Here is a 15,573-nt window from a genome sequence, read left to right as displayed (position 1 = left end):
GCACCAAACAAACAGGAGCAGCTATGAAGAAAACCCTGCCTTTGTTTCCAAGGGAAACGCAATAACTCAGTGTAATTGTGTGGAACGGAAGCGGTTAGAAGCTCACGTTGCTCCTCTTGTTGGGCTGAAGCCTTCGCTGGCTCTCCCGTAATCTCAGACACGGACGTCTTCGAATCTGTTTCAAAGGCTGGGAAAGACGGACGGCTGTCGGAGCCGATGAGAGGGAGGAAATCAATCCGGAGACCCCCGAAAAAAAATAATCTATAAGCGCCAAAACACAGACGGGCGATCGACAAGGAGCTATCGACATAAAATCATCCTACTGAGGTTTTTATTTCCTTTAAGAAGGTAACGTAAAAGCCTTCTTTTAAAGCGATACTCTGTTCAGCTTTCCAACCAGGATGAATCACAAATTATTCCACGTCTGTTCTTTGTGTGTCGGCTGTGATTACGACTCCTGCGAGGGGCTCGTGTACGAGGCAGGCGGTGGTCCGCCTGAGCCGCCGGCAGCACATCGACTGCAGCAAATCGTGGTTATCAGGCTGCTGGAGAAGCTGCACTCTGCTGATAATCCCACCAAAATTGCACATGGATTTCCTGTTCCTAAAGTGGAAAATAAACACACTCCCGCGGAATACCTAATGAAGGCTGGGGGGGGGGGCCGACATCCTCCAAACTCCTCGCGCAGAGTGCATCCACGCTCCGGCGTGGAGCAAACTGCATGGAAAGCCCGGTGTCGGATGAGATCGGCATCTTTAATTTGCTGAATTAAATTGCCGATGGAGAGATTTACTGTTCCGACTGTGAAGCTAATGTCTGTGCTAATCAATGCTAATGGCTCCACAAGTATTTAATCGGGTATTTTTAAGTTGGTGAGAACGTGGCGTTAAGGTGTTCTCAACCTGAAACCCTAATTTCAGTCGGAAAAGTGTTGATTACACCAAGTGGGGAGCTGCTTTATCGCGGCGCCGGCGCTGAGCGCGAAATGATAATTGATCCGGCGCGGGCGCGCATGATGGGAGATGTCAAGCATCGAGATCAAACAAGGAAAAGAAAGAATTCCACTGTTTGCTTTTCCAGGAAAGGATAAGTGATATAGCAACGCTGCATGGAGGAAAATGTCAAATTCTTTTCGCTCCTCTATTCTTTATGAAACCGAATAAAGGTCGAGGACGCTGGTTCACATCTTAAAACAGTCTTGAGGAAAACTTTCAACACGAGAAACGCCAATAAAAATATCTTTTAGAAATATAAAACCGAACATTTAGCTGAAGGAATGAGAAGAATTCCCGTTCAGCGGGGGTGTCACAGGAAGCCTGTTTGGGAGAAGATCTGGAGGTGAGCTCTGCGTCTGTTTAAAGCGCCGTTACTCCTCCGCCGAGCTTTATTTAAAGTCTGCGGGCTTTGCCAGGGAGCAGCTTCCGAGCCGCCGCCGTCACTCATCGGGCCGGGCAGATTACGTCGCGCTGTCAAACCTGTCAGCCGAGACAAAAAGCCGTCGCTCGGCGGGCACGAGGGGGTCGCCGACAAGCTCCAGTTTTAGAAGGCGCGCGGCGATTCGAGCGGCGCCGACGCCTAGACAGATCTCTGAGGTGAAGGTGGGAAATCTCGGGGCTTTACGGACGCCTTGCGAAAGGACCACAATGTCCACATGTCTGTCACTCTGGAATCAACCGTCAGCACCTCGCAGAATCACTTTCAGGACATTAATGAAGACCGTAATCCTCGCTCGGCTGGATAATGACCCATTAATCTACGGGATTGTCAGAAAGCACGCGATGGGAAAAACGTCTTCTGTCCAATTTGGGCGCTAAACAAAGAAACATTAGGCTAATCAGCGAAAAGACAGCTGAGCCAGCATAGCTGCAGGACGGGAGAATGACAAAGTCCAGTCTGAGAGCAAAGACAGGGAAATGGCAAACTGTTCAGTGCGGGCACAAAAGACATCAAAACCCGTCCGTCACGGGTGCTGGACGTGAAAATGACGGGTCCCTTTCAGGAAAAGAACAGATGTCCAGAGTGGAGACAAGATGTCAGAATGAGAGCCGTCTGCTACGGGTGAACAAAAGACATTGAATTTCATCTGCTGTGTTGTGCTGGAAATGAAAACGACCACCGTCCAGTCTGGATTCAGGACGGATAAAAGACAAATGCCCAGTCGGAATACAAGACGGATAAAGGCGAGGCACAGATGATGAAAAGATCTTCCTCGTCTGGAAATGAACCATCTTATTCCGCTAAATGTTTATGTCCCAAAACAGAAGCTTCAAGGTGTCGAAAACAAATGAAAGTTGAGCGTGAGGAAGGCGAAGGACTCACGTGGAGCGGACGGCGGCGAGGACATGCTGGGATCAGCCGAGCGGCCGCAGGGTGTCGGTCCGGCGGCGGCGGCGGCGGCGGCAGGGGAGTGGAGGGAAGTGACTTCCTGGTCAGAGACAGAGAGAGGGCGGTCAGAGGAAACACCTGTGGATACACTCACTGTTCAAACATTCACCCCCGTGACCCACATCAGGCCGGCCGGGAGTCCAGATCCAGGCGTCCAACAGGAAGGAGGCTGCTGACACCCGGGTTCATCAACACCGCCAAAATTCACATCGTCTCACTTGCATTCACTTCCCTGTTCTGTTCAGTCAGAACACACACACACACACACACACACGCACTCACAGAAAAAACGGAGTGTGCAGAGCTAAAGGAGGGGTGTTATGCAGAGAAGTGTGTCCTCTGTGTGTTTCCACCCCGAAAGAGTTTCATCCAAAAATAAAAGTCAACTAATCTGTTAAAATCATCCCTGTGGGCAACAAACACACCTGTGTGTGTGCTTGTGTGTGTGTGTCTGTGTTTTTCTCTCCGTGTTTGTCTGTCAAACACATTGTGGGTGATTCATTTGATTTGCAAATGCGCACACACACACCACACACACCACACACACACACACACACACACACACACACACCACACACACACACACACACACACACACACACCACACACACACACACACACACACACACACACACACACACACACACACACACACACACACACACACACACACACACACAACACACACACACACACACACACACACACACACACACACACACCGTCTCAGTAGCAGCTCTCACATGGAATGAGGCTCAAACAAAGCGAGTGCGGCTCCGTGTCACTTCCTGTTTGGCGGCTGATATTAACCCTGGTGTTCTCTCTCTGTGTCAGCCGGCGGATGTTAAACTGCGTGAGCGGAGAGACCGGCGCGTGATAAATACCGGCTCACCAAGGACACTAAAGTTCTTCCTGTAACTGGTACATAGAACGTTTAATCATCTGCAAACTGGCTCAGTTAAGCATTTCTGAAAACATCATCGTCAGAATCCAGTGAAAGCCTTTCCTTTAGCGCGGATTGGAACAATTTATTCGCTTTTATTGCAGAAAACAGAATAATGGAGAACATGAATGTATTTTCCTGATTGAATAGCACGCAAGCTTCCCACAAAACGAGCGGTGGGTGACATTTGGAGAAGATTTTCCGGCTCCGCCATCAGAAGGAACGACTTGTGATTATTCATTGTATTGAAGACAATAACGGGCTGAGCGGAAGCCACCGGGCGCTATCGGGCTCCGTCCCCTGCCATATGCCACGCTTGGCCGTGGCGACTGCAGGAGCGGGAGGATGACAGGATGGGTGGGGGGGGGGCTGGTGGCGGCGGGTGGATGGGGGGAGGTGGCCTTGGCGGCTTCCACCGACAGAGTGACACAGTTAATAAGGGACAGTGTTGAATCGTGTCTGAAGGCTGTAGCGAGGGATAATCCCCCCGGGTGACGGCTCCTTCCTCAAAGGTGCTCTGGTAATAAAATCAGCTGTGGTTACTGGGAAGGGTCGGCGCGGTGGTGGTGGTGGTGGTGGGGGGGGACACAGCGGCGCCCTCCGCCTTCACATCCTTAGCCTATTAGAGGGGGAAGACCGCCGGAGCAGAAGTACATGGAGGAAAACTGCGCGTTGTGTTTTCCCGCTGATTGTAGGGATCAGCTGTTGGCATTTACGTCCTGTAACGAGGCGCGGTCCCCGCCGGTGGGGCTTAAAATGACATGTGGAGGCGAGCGGAGGGTCTCCACGGAGAGCTGTCGGCCTCCGTCTCATCGAGCGCTCTCCATCTGTCCCCTGCCTTCCCCCCACCCGGCTCATCCCGCTTCAAGAATGTCACTTTTAATAAGTCAATTAGTCGGGAGCGGTGTCGGAAGGCTTCGCTTTTCCAAGCAGAGGGAGACAGCATGTCAGAGGGGTGAGATAGTGTGATCCTGGATGGAGTTGGAGAGTCTCTTGTCGACGGACTTGGGTGTGAACTCTGTGATTTGGTGAACTAAAGACTGCATGGTTTCCAAGAAAGTCATCTTAAACTGCACTGAACACTTCAGCTCCGCACCTTCTGGGCTTCAGACTGTTATTTTCAGACACCAACACCAATCTCATGCCGAAATCAGGCAAATACCAAAAGTCTGAATTGCTAAGTTTGTGCAGCAATCTGATTAGTGAAGGTCAGATTCTGAGTTCGTGAACTCTACATTGATTCTACATTTGCTGTTGGATGTCAGGGCTGAGTTTTCTGAAGCATGTCGAGTTTCCAGAGTGACCTCTCGGTCAGCTAACCACGATTAACCCAACTCAAGGTCTCAGGGGAATTCTGCCCATGCTGGTTTCCTGGATCTTCAATGTGTTTAGAGGATGTTGTGTTTATAACAGATAATCAGTCAAACCACCCGCATTTTAGGCAAGGGCTTTCCAAGACAGTAAAATAATGAGAAAACGGGTCACGGAGACGTATGAAGAATCGTCATGTGGAGGCGACGGGCGCTCAGACAGCTTCAACTTGTTGCCATCGGTGCTAAGAGACGGAAATCTGAAGCGCTGGGCAACGTTCAAACATTAAAACGGTGTGAAAACTGCTGCTTCTGCCGTCCAAATGTGAAACCGTCCAGCAGCCAACGCCGACCGTGCCAAGCGTTGGCCGGGAGAGCCGCGGCTCCGGCCAAACGGACCAAAACACTGAGGCTGACGCTCCAACTGGAAGAACTCCGCTAACGTGTCTGCGGATTCTTCTGTTTGACACCAGAGAGGCAAAAAACGCCTTCCAGGAGTTCGCACAGCTGTGTCTGATGTGACTGACGGTGGAAGTTCTCCTTGAGGCTTCGATCAATTCAACAATTTGCGACCCTGATTTCGTAATAGCATTGTAGCTTTTGTGCCTGTACTGTTGCTTTTGTAGACGCAGCTTTTGTATTGTTGTGGAAGCTTTGGACACACACACACTCAGCAGCCACTGCTTCCTACATCCTTTTGCAGATTTTCAGATCCATTTCAGATAAAACAAAGCGGGGAACCGTTGCTGCGGCGCCTGGCGACCTGGAGAGCTGCCAGGGTTTTATTTTTCCTCGTGAATCCACAGCAGATCCAGTCGACGAGGTCTGCTTCTTCCACTTCCGATGAGACATTTCAGCGGTGCGAGGTCGCACAAACACGACAGGATGTGCTCCTTAAATACTTCAAGGATCTTATTTTGGGATTGTTTTCTTTCATTTTTCTGACCTTCTGCGCTTCCGTCGACTTTTAGAATATTTCTCCAAAAAGCGCCACAGTTCTGCCGTGTGCCTCACATCTCGAGTGTTTTAGTGTGTGAATAAAAGGTTGATCCTGTTTATCTTGCTTCTGTTTATCAAATTATGGTCAATATATTTAAAAAGAAAAAAAAAATAGATGCCTTCTGGAACAAACGAAAATTGAGGACCGCACAAGCTTTCACAGCCAGACCTCGCGTCGTCTTCTGTACTCTTTGTAGTTTGCAAGTAAAATAGCTCATTTAAATCTGAGTGTGTGTGTGTGTGAGAGAGAGTGTGTGTGCGTGCACTCAGACTTTAATGTCCTGCCAAGAAAGCAGTCACACATGACTTCCTGTTTGGTTTCCTCTTTTTAAATTACAAGAGTCTTTTTTTTTTTTTGGGGGGGGGGGGCGGGGGGGTGTAAACGTGCACAGCTGTATTTTGCACGTCCAGTCCAGCCTCTCCAGTTGGCTCTGGACTGTGAAAGCCGCCTGATGGGCTCCGGCTGGCCAAACTCACGAGTGGCTGCTCTCAAACAAGGCGCCGCGACGAGAAAACAAACATGGCCACCGGCTCTCACAGTCCTGACCCGACGGCCTCGGCAGGCAATTCCAAGCGGCAAGAAAACACTTGAAAAAAAAAAAAAATATCCAAAGCGGTCTCAGTGAGGGGATTTTTGGAGGAGTATATGGCATTCGTTGCATCACAGCTTTGAATCTGGTTGTTGGGTTTAGTTATGGTGCATCTTTGGCAGTGAGAGTCACAAATAAACAATGAGAAAGCTCTGATGCCTACTGATCATTTTCACTAATTCACACGTTTTCTCTCATTTGTGTGTGTGTTTAGCTCATAGTGGCTTTCACAGCATCTGAAATAACTAATAAAGTTGAAACGTCGTGACATTTGGATCTGATCTTCGCTGTTAAATTACAACCGAACCTTCGACTAAAACAACTGATTGGAGCCGTGGCGACCAAATGATCAAACAGGAAAGAAAATTCTATTAAATGATCTGGTTTTTTGTGTTTTTGTCTTGCGGAGAGATCCTGCGGGGACAAAACGAGGCAGCAGGTCTCGGCTGCACCTATTGCGCGCGCGCACACACACACACACACACACACACACACACACACCACACACCACACACCACACACCACACACCACACACCACACACCACACACCACACACCACACACACCACACACCACACACCACACACCACACACCACACACACCACACACACCACACACACCACACACACCACACACACCACACACACCACACACACACACACACACACACACAGAATAAGGAGGGTTTCTTCTGTTTGCAGTTAATTGAACAGGAGTTTTGGTTTCCCCTTGAGGAGCCACTCACTCCTGACATCTTTTCAGTCTGCTGTCGGCCGAACACTGAAATTAAACGGCTCCGCTTCACAGGAGAAGACGCCGGAAGTCGCCGCATGTCATCCTCTGCATGAGGAACAACTGCCGTCGCAATTATGATCTAACGTCTCAACACACACAAGATGCCACAGAATATGAAGAACACAGCATGTGTGGCAGCAATAACAGTATCTACAACAGTAAACAAGCTCTGAAAGTGAATTAAATGTCCATATTTTCATAAAAACAAAATATCCTCAAAGTCCAAATTTAAAAGTCATGTGGGGCCAGTAGAGAAAGCGTCTCTCTCCACAATAACCGATGACGACTGTGCTGATTTACCCCTCCTTCAATCACAACAATGAAAACATTGTAAATCACAGTACTTTACTCTAAAACCAGGACGCCAGAAACAGAGTCTTCTTTAACGGTGAAATCTTGGGTGACTCGGTTACGAAGAGTCGTCGTTTCGACGAGCTCCGGTTGAGCGCCTACATTCGGATTAGCATTCAGATGCCTCAACCTGCCAGCGCTTTGTTAATTACACCAGTTAATCGTCCTCCTGATGGAGAGATTGATCCGCACAAAAAGATCTGATCCAGCGGGTGCAGCCCCAATTACTTAAATCAAGTAGTAATTCACATTTAATCAAATAATTTTCCTACATTTGCCCCTGTAATTACATCTATTATATTTGTTTTAAACTGATATAATGAATTCCACTTGGGGGGGGGGGGACTTATCTCCTTTGTGATATCCGTTTCCTCTGCTGGCTGTCGGGTGATTGATGGTAAGCGCAGAAGAATGAAAAGCGCTCAGTAATGAAATAATAAAAGTTGAGAGGAAGAAACTTTGGGTAAATGACTGTATGTTGTCTTGTCTCGGGTGATGGATCACCTTTCACGCGGGAGCACATTTATTTTCTGGAGAGTTTGAGGTCAAGCTGATGAAAGTCTGCACCAACAAACTCGGAGAGGAAATGCAAATGAACTGATGACTTGCAGGAAGGGAAATAACACTGAATCACACTTAAATTCGTATAATGTCCTTTTTTTAATTGGTCGCAACTAAGAGCAGAGAACAGGCGGGAGTAAAAAGTGCACGCCCTGCTGAGTTCCTAATGCATGACATAAAAAGGCCGTATTTATGAATGCAGAAGCAGTTTTTCACAATATTATGCATTTTTCAGAGAGGCTCTGCAGTTTCATTAAAATACTGAGGAATAGAGAGAATGTCCCATTGTGGAGGGTGCTGACACTGGGCTCCTTCCAATCCCCACATTCAGAATATTAGCGAGCAGTCCAGTCTTTTAATTGTTTGTCCTATTTCCAATAATGGCCACAGAGCCGGAGCGCCTGGAAGTCTGCAGAAAAAATTGGACGAAGTGCAAAAAAAAAAAAAAAACGCTGGCGAGCTCACCGGAACATTCGCGCTCAGAAAATCCGCAGTACGTTTAAGCGTACGGGATTACAGGTTCAGGTTTGAGATACGGAATAAAGTCTGAGTTCCAGACTGTTTTTTTTTCTCTCAAATTTGAAATCTCAATGAACAAAAACATCCAGGATAGAGTCTCTGTGATATCGTGTCATCTTTTTCCATTTAGTAAAATTAACAAGACAGCAACAGTTCTCGGTGCAAACTGTCACGTTGAAACCATTTTTATGTCTTTCTCCTAAACATTCACCTTTGATCATTACAGTTTTGTAACTTTTCGATGGTGGAAACGGCAGTGAGCAGGTTGCTCTGGCAACATCAGCCTCGAACTCCGTCAACTCTGCCATCGCGCTCAAGCCGCCGTCCAATCACGCGCTGCATCCTCGTTGGCTTGAGGGGAGCGCACAGCAGGGCGGCGGATCTGTCGTTCAGCTGTGAAAAGAAGCTCCTGTCTTTTGTTTCTGATGCCGTCCGCCGACCTTGACCGGAACGCTGATCGACAGAATCAAACAGAAAAGGGAGAAGACGGTCCCTATGAACGTCTGTTTGATGTGCCGGACAAAGTTCCCACGTTCAGATGGCGTTTTCTGCAGCCCGCCGGGTTAAATCACGACATTAGCGGCTGCGGATTAGACGGCGGAGATGTGAGGAACGGCGGCGGCGCTTACCCACATGAAAAGAAGCAAAAAAAAAAAAAAAAAAATCAATGGGGCTCGTGAGGCCGCCTCTTTCTATCACCTCCTCCTCGCTGCTTAATGAACAATGCTAACGGTTACACAACCCAAACGTTTTGTTCGCCGAAGGTTGTCCTGTCCGTCCTCTCTCGGCGTCCTTTCTCTCTCCTATCCGTCTTTAAGTATTCACGTCTCCCTTAAGTAAAGAAGCCTTTCCCTCTTAATGGTGATGTAACTACACGTCTATATTCAGGGAAACAGAAGATCGTGAGTCCGCCTTCTTTCACACGGATAAACTGAAGGCCAAACACTCCGCCGTAGTTTGACGCTACGAGGCGGCAGAATGGAAGAAACAAGAGAGGTTGGAAAAAAAAAAGAAGAAAATCGCTGTGGGATTTACGCAAAAAGCACCACAGTGCTCCAGCTGTGGCTTCATCTTCCTCCTCCTCCTCCTCCTCCTCTTCCTCCCCTGCTGTGGTTTCTGCATGACGCAATGTTCGGTCAAGACTTCTCAGCACTTTGCGCTCCCGTCCTGTCGACCGCTCCACACGTTCGGCATTCTTAATGTTGGTGGGTCGAGGTGAAATGTGACCCATCGATCGAGTCCGAACCTGACATTCTGAGTTGGGTTTTTGGTGTTTTTTTTAAACGTCGGAGAAGCCATCCACTGTGTGTTTCTGACTCTGGATGCAGCTCTGCTCGTACTAATTGCCGCTAATCTGCTCACGCCACTATAAATATCACCAAACTGCAGGTTTGTCTTGTTTTTTTTTTTCCAGGTCAGACGCTGTGCTTCCTGCCACTAAAGATATGTCTGATCTGATAAATTGGCTGTACCTCAGATAAACAAACTGCTCATCGAGCTGATGATCATGTGCCGTGACTGCAGAATGCACTGCAGTGCTGTTAAACTTGTAATTATATCCTTAAAATGTGATCATTACACTAAAATAAAAGCCAAATCGATGGCTAATATGCTAAGCAAGCTTTAGATTATGTATTGCTGCTGCTAAATATGCCCCTGCTCTGTTAAACAGAGTGGTAATTACTGAAAAATGGGACAAATTAACATGCAGCCACTCTGATAAATATGTTTCTCCACGGTGAAATATGCTAAATGCAGGTTGGATCGCTCGCTCTGTAAAATCTCCATGGACCGATTGTGAATATAATTTGCAGTTAGCTCTATGACTGATTTCAATACATGTGAAAGCCTCAATTCAGCACATTTTACAGAGTATCTTCATAATTCAGGGCCTATTTGTTAGACTGCCTCACCACACCATCTTGTGGCACAAAGAGGAAAAACTCATATAAGCTATACTTCAATATTTGAACTTTTTCAGCCTGATTTAGAGTTCATTTAAACTACTTTTTGAAGGCTAATCCACGATCCTCTCAACCCCTTCGGCTAGTTTGGTATGTGTTATGCAGGATGTGAGTTAATCAGGCCCCTCTAATATCTTTCTTTTTCTCGTTTCACAGCTGATGAAACTACCACAGCCTTTGAGTTTCCCTTGATTTTTATGCAACAGATCTTCCAAAAGAAGAAAAAGAAAAAAAAAAAGAAAAAAAAAGAAAAAAAAAAGAAAAACCCTATAAAAGCGTGAAAGCATCCTCTGCTGCTTCGGTTTAATGAACGTCCGCCGGGGATGTGGTGGAAGAAGCGAGTCTGTCCAGCAGCTTCGATGCTATTTTTAGGCCGCGGGGCGGCGTTTGCTTCAGGAGAGCGGCGGCGGACACCGGGATGCTGTCAGACGTCCGTTCAACACGTCAGAGAAACGCCGGACGCTAATCAGCTGATGTGAGCGCTCCAGTGACTCCTGGAGAAAAAGACCAGGGATAATTGGGTATTTGGCTTCCGCGACCTCCGACCTGTAATCTCTCAAAAATCCTGAACGACTAGAGGAGAGAATCTAAAAGAAACCCGCTGTGGTTTATTAGCTAGCTGCTATTAGCCGTGTGCTAGCCACTGAGCTAATTGCTGCGAAGCAGCTAACATGCTTCATGCGACAGGTGAGGATCTTTTCCCTGCTTGGCTGAAGCTGGGAATTGAACCCCCCACCTCCGGATCCTTGACGAGGACAGAATCAAACCCATATTTCAGTCTCTTTCATCAGCGCTCTATAAACGCTCTCCGAGTACTGACTACTATTAATACAGCGAAGGGCTCAAGGGGTCCGGCTCTGTTTTCAGCCCCTCTAAATAGATCCCGTCGTGTTCCGAGGGATCCGGCTCTATAATTACCTGCTGGCGTAACACGATGAGCCAACGCTGATGTTACCTCGGGATGGGAGCGAATTCCCTTCAGCGAACAATAGATGACAGATGGTCTGATTGATTCCTCTAAATAAATGCGGTTTTATTTACCGAAGCACATTTGACCGTTAAACCACTCCGAACACGAGGAAGTGAGCAACAGGCAGATGGTCGCTTCGTCATCCCCCCCCCCCCCCCCCCCCACCAGCTTCCTGCAGACGCCCTGTGGCTTCGGGCCCCTTCAGCGTTAATCAAACGTGTTTGCTGCACACCGAGTCACTTTTTCCCCCCTTCTTCGTGCGCGTCGAGGAAAATGGTTTGCAATTAACCGCAGGGCTCGGCGCAGCGACGGCGGCGGCAGCGCTCTGTGTGAGCAAAACTTCCCCGGCTTTAAAAAAAAAAAAAAACGATAAAATGAAGGATGTGGACGCTTAATGCGCGGCCCCATTTACAGCCTTTTAGATCAAACGCTGCCTTTTCTGAATGCGTGTAAGTGAAAGCTCCCCAGATAAAACACTGCGGTTAACTCTTCAAATCACTCTGGAGATTGAGAGCCAGTTAGCTGCTCCGCGCACATCCGCGCAGATCGTCCAATCAGCCTAAAAGCATTTATAAACACACTGTAAAACATCTGCACGCTGGGTAAAAGCGTCTGCGGGGCTCACTGACGCACGGCTTGTTGTCGCCGGAGCTTTGCTTTGGCAACGTGGCTCATTAGCCGCAGCTAATCTGAAACCAGATGTGATGGCGATGGATCCCGACGCTCCCAGCAGCACCAATTACAGGGTTATTTTTAAAACCCGGCTTAACCGCAAAGCCCCTGAAATAGCGGTTTAAATGGCGGGGGTGTCGGATTTCAGCCAGCCGGGATCTCTGCGAGCAGAACTACAGGAACCGTCGTTCGTCGGGCTTTGTGGATTTTTCTCATTTCAGAGCTCAGATGGAAGCGGGGGAGAAGTTTCCATGCACCCACTGCGATGGAAAAGCCACATCGGGAGGGAAAAGTAGGTCAGCAGGCCTTTTTGTCTCCTCCTCACAGTTGGATTTTCCTCTTCACAAGGCCAGCAGGAGAAAAAAAAGACCACCCTAAAACTGCCCTGTGAGGCACTTTTCCTTCTGAACCAGAAAAAAAAAAAAGGCGAGCTCGCTGCAAGGGCTCCGTTTTCTTCTTAAAGCTTTGCTGCGCCGCAGAAAATACATATTGAACTTGGTTCTGGAGTCACTTTGGAGAAATATCAATGGAACTAATTTCCAACTGTAATGTTCTCAAGCAACCAGTGTGCAGTATTAAACGTAAATTTACAGGTTTGAAACACTCTATAATCTTGTTTCTGTTAGATTCTGGCAATGACCTGGTGTCACTCAACACACCAGCAGACAGAATTTATTGTAGCTGTTCAAGATGAGAAAAACAGATCCTCACATCAGGCATCTGAAGAAGAAAGAAACTTCAAGGACTTATCCTCCTTTCTGGGCAACAAGTCAGGGTTTTTTTTTATTATTGTTTAGCATACTCTTTAGTTTCACAAGGAATTTAAAAATCCAGCCATAAATACCATCTGTGACCATAGATGTCACAGTTTGACCACAGAAAGCTGCCACAGTAGCACAGAGAACCTCTGTTATTCTGCTGCATTTGACTGAAAGAGCCAGAAAAATGTCAAAAAAGACAGAAAGACAAAAAAAAAAGCTCCATGAAAGTAAAGTAAAAATGATCTATTGTGCAGCAGAAAGAGTTCAGAGTTAGTCAGCAAAATTCGATGATTCACTTTTTCCACTGTTTGGAAATCTGATCTGAATCTTGCTGAAAATCCAAGTCAGTGACAAGAAGAAAAAACACTGGAGTAAAGTGAAAAAAAAGTCTAAACAGAGGAGGTGAAAGTGATGAAATGTGGAGTAAACCCAGAGCAGCAGGAATAAAGAGAAGCGGGACTCACTGCGCTGTGGGCCGGCGGCCTCTCGAACATCCTCTTCAGGCTGTCCAGCGGGATGTGAACCTCTCGATCCTCTCGCTGCGCTCGTCGAGCTGCGGCTCGCGGGAAACCGAGCCGCCGTCCCCGGGATTGAATTTCCATTGTCGCAGAAACCCAACACTCTCCCCGGCACGTCTGCTCCGACTGCGAGGTGAACGGACGAGGGGAAGTGCGGAGGGAAGAGGAGGCGGAGGAGAGGAAAGAGTTCACTGGGAAACTTTTCCTGCTGGCCCTGTAATTACCCTCACGCAGACGCCGGTGGAAACTCACATGGAAAACACACACGCACACAAAAAAAAAAAAAATCGACCAAACAAGGGAAGGGTTAGGTTGATTTCCGGGTGGATCACCTAAATAATTGGTGGGTCCTGTCAGTACCTGATCCGTACCCGGAACACGATCCGTACCAGACGCTTCTGCGCATGTGCCCTCATCATCACGACATGATTTACGGCGAGACAGCTCGTTACGGCAACTCTACTGGGACAAACTTTATTAAGGCGTAAGTCCGTTTAAAGTTTAGCAAAATTACATACTTAAAAAACGAGCTGTGTGTCTGTCTAGTTTAGAAAGATAAATTTATCCTATTATCTCACACAGAAATGATCATTTAAACATCTTATATTAAAAATACCATCAAGCTAAACTCTAAATGGTTAAACAAAGCCAGGTAATTTTATTTGTAAAGCCATTTTTACAAATAATTTGTCTGTAATCGCTTTACACAGCATCATAACAACATCCTCTGTCCTTATACCCTCACATCCACTGAGATAAAACTCCCAAGAAAACTCTCAACCAGGAATGATGGAAGAAAACTCAGTGTGAGCAACAGAGGAGAGATCCCTCTGCAGGACGGGCAGACGACCAGCAGATGAAACAGACAAGAAAACAGTTTACAACACAGGGAGAACATGCCAAATGAAGACTAAAATATATATTAGCGTCCTCAGTCAGTCTCAGCAATGGAATACATTATGAAAATTATTTATTACACAGTAATTTTTATTTCAAAGTTTTGCTTGTGATTAATAATTGACATCACCCACATTGTTTTATCACTTTCTTTGTGTGGACAGTGTTATCTGACTAAACCATGGGCTGCACATCTGCTTTTATTAACATTAATTGTGAAAAGAAGCTTTAAAAAGAATGTAATCATAATACTGTTGAATCGGAAGGCTTTCACTGTGTGTGACAACACACACTTCAGTTCAGCTAAATGTACCTGTGGTGAATGGAGCCTCTCTGGACAGTGTCTGAGCCTCTACAGTCCTCCTGCAGGCAGTGTCCCATTCTCCAGGGCCTGGTACCTGGCTCTCCACACTTTATGACTTTGTACATTATCAGACAGATGTGACGTTACACCAACACAGTTTCAATAGTAAACATCTGACACACAACAGTTGCGTAATTTCATTACATCACACTATTACACAGACCAGAGAAAAGTCTTGTCGCTGCAGTTATTTTTAATTACATTTGATTACACTCAACTCCAGTGTGCAGAGAACAAATCCACAGACAACAAAATGTAATTTGCATGTATGAATAAGAGAAGGAATTTATTTCAAACATTTAAAAAATGAATTGAAAAACAAAGAACAGAATACAAACAAAAAAGGTCTGAAAAGGAGCAAGGAATAATAAAACTTATTCAATTTCTATGTAATATTATTTAGCAGTGTAGTACTGTAAGGCTGGTGTATCTATGTGCAAACTGTAATCCCATTACTCTGTCTCAGGTTGTGGATAAAGGATGCTGTAGTCAAAATGTTGAAGCTCTGAGTCTTCTTGTACTGAGTCGTGGTCTTTGAGGCCCAGATGCTGGGGAGGGGAAGGGCTCCCACTTGAAGCAGGGCTCCAGGATTCCAACCAGAGCCAAGCTGTTCCTGGTCTTGGTCTTCTTTAGTCCCACCACAGAAAACACACTGCATCTGCAACCGGAAGTGGGGCAGGACCAGGACCATCCCTGTGATGGTGACACACTTCTGGGACAGGTTTAGCCCCATCATCTATGAAGACTGGACAAAGAACAGAGGGAATCAGCTCTTAAATGTGACTGTTTTCTTGTTTTCCTTTCACTGAATCAGCAAACAACAAAGCTGTTCGAGTTCTGTCGTCCTGAGGCTATTTTGATCTTGATAAAACCTGTTCCCTCTTCCCTCCTGCCACTGGCCCTGTCTTATCAAACCTCATGTTGGTTTATTAAACCTACAGGAGTGAACCAGTGACTGTCTCCGAACAGGTTA

At 46.9% G+C, this 15,573-nt stretch overlaps 1 protein-coding gene across 1 annotated transcript in view; it reads right to left on the bottom strand.

Annotated features, from left to right (window-relative positions):
- xirp2a (xin actin binding repeat containing 2a) overlaps nt 1–13,554 on the bottom strand; it is a 29,727-nt gene extending 16,173 nt beyond the window's left edge. Inside the window, exons 1-2 of the mRNA XM_030086285.1 lie at nt 13,286–13,554; nt 2,320–2,425 (exon numbers count right to left, since the gene is read on the bottom strand). Coding sequence (XP_029942145.1) covers nt 2,320–2,425; nt 13,286–13,423 — 244 coding nt within the window. The 5' untranslated portion in view covers nt 13,424–13,554. The remainder of the gene's footprint in view (nt 1–2,319; nt 2,426–13,285) is intronic.
- Between the last annotated feature and the right edge of the window lie 2,019 nt (nt 13,555–15,573).

This window comes from Salarias fasciatus (assembly GCF_902148845.1).
Source record: "Salarias fasciatus chromosome 23 unlocalized genomic scaffold, fSalaFa1.1 super_scaffold_20, whole genome shotgun sequence".
In the NCBI taxonomy this organism is placed as follows: domain Eukaryota; kingdom Metazoa; phylum Chordata; class Actinopteri; order Blenniiformes; family Blenniidae; genus Salarias; species Salarias fasciatus.
The sequence above is the reverse complement of the archived record's forward strand: the minus strand, read 5'-3'. Positions and strand labels throughout refer to the sequence as shown.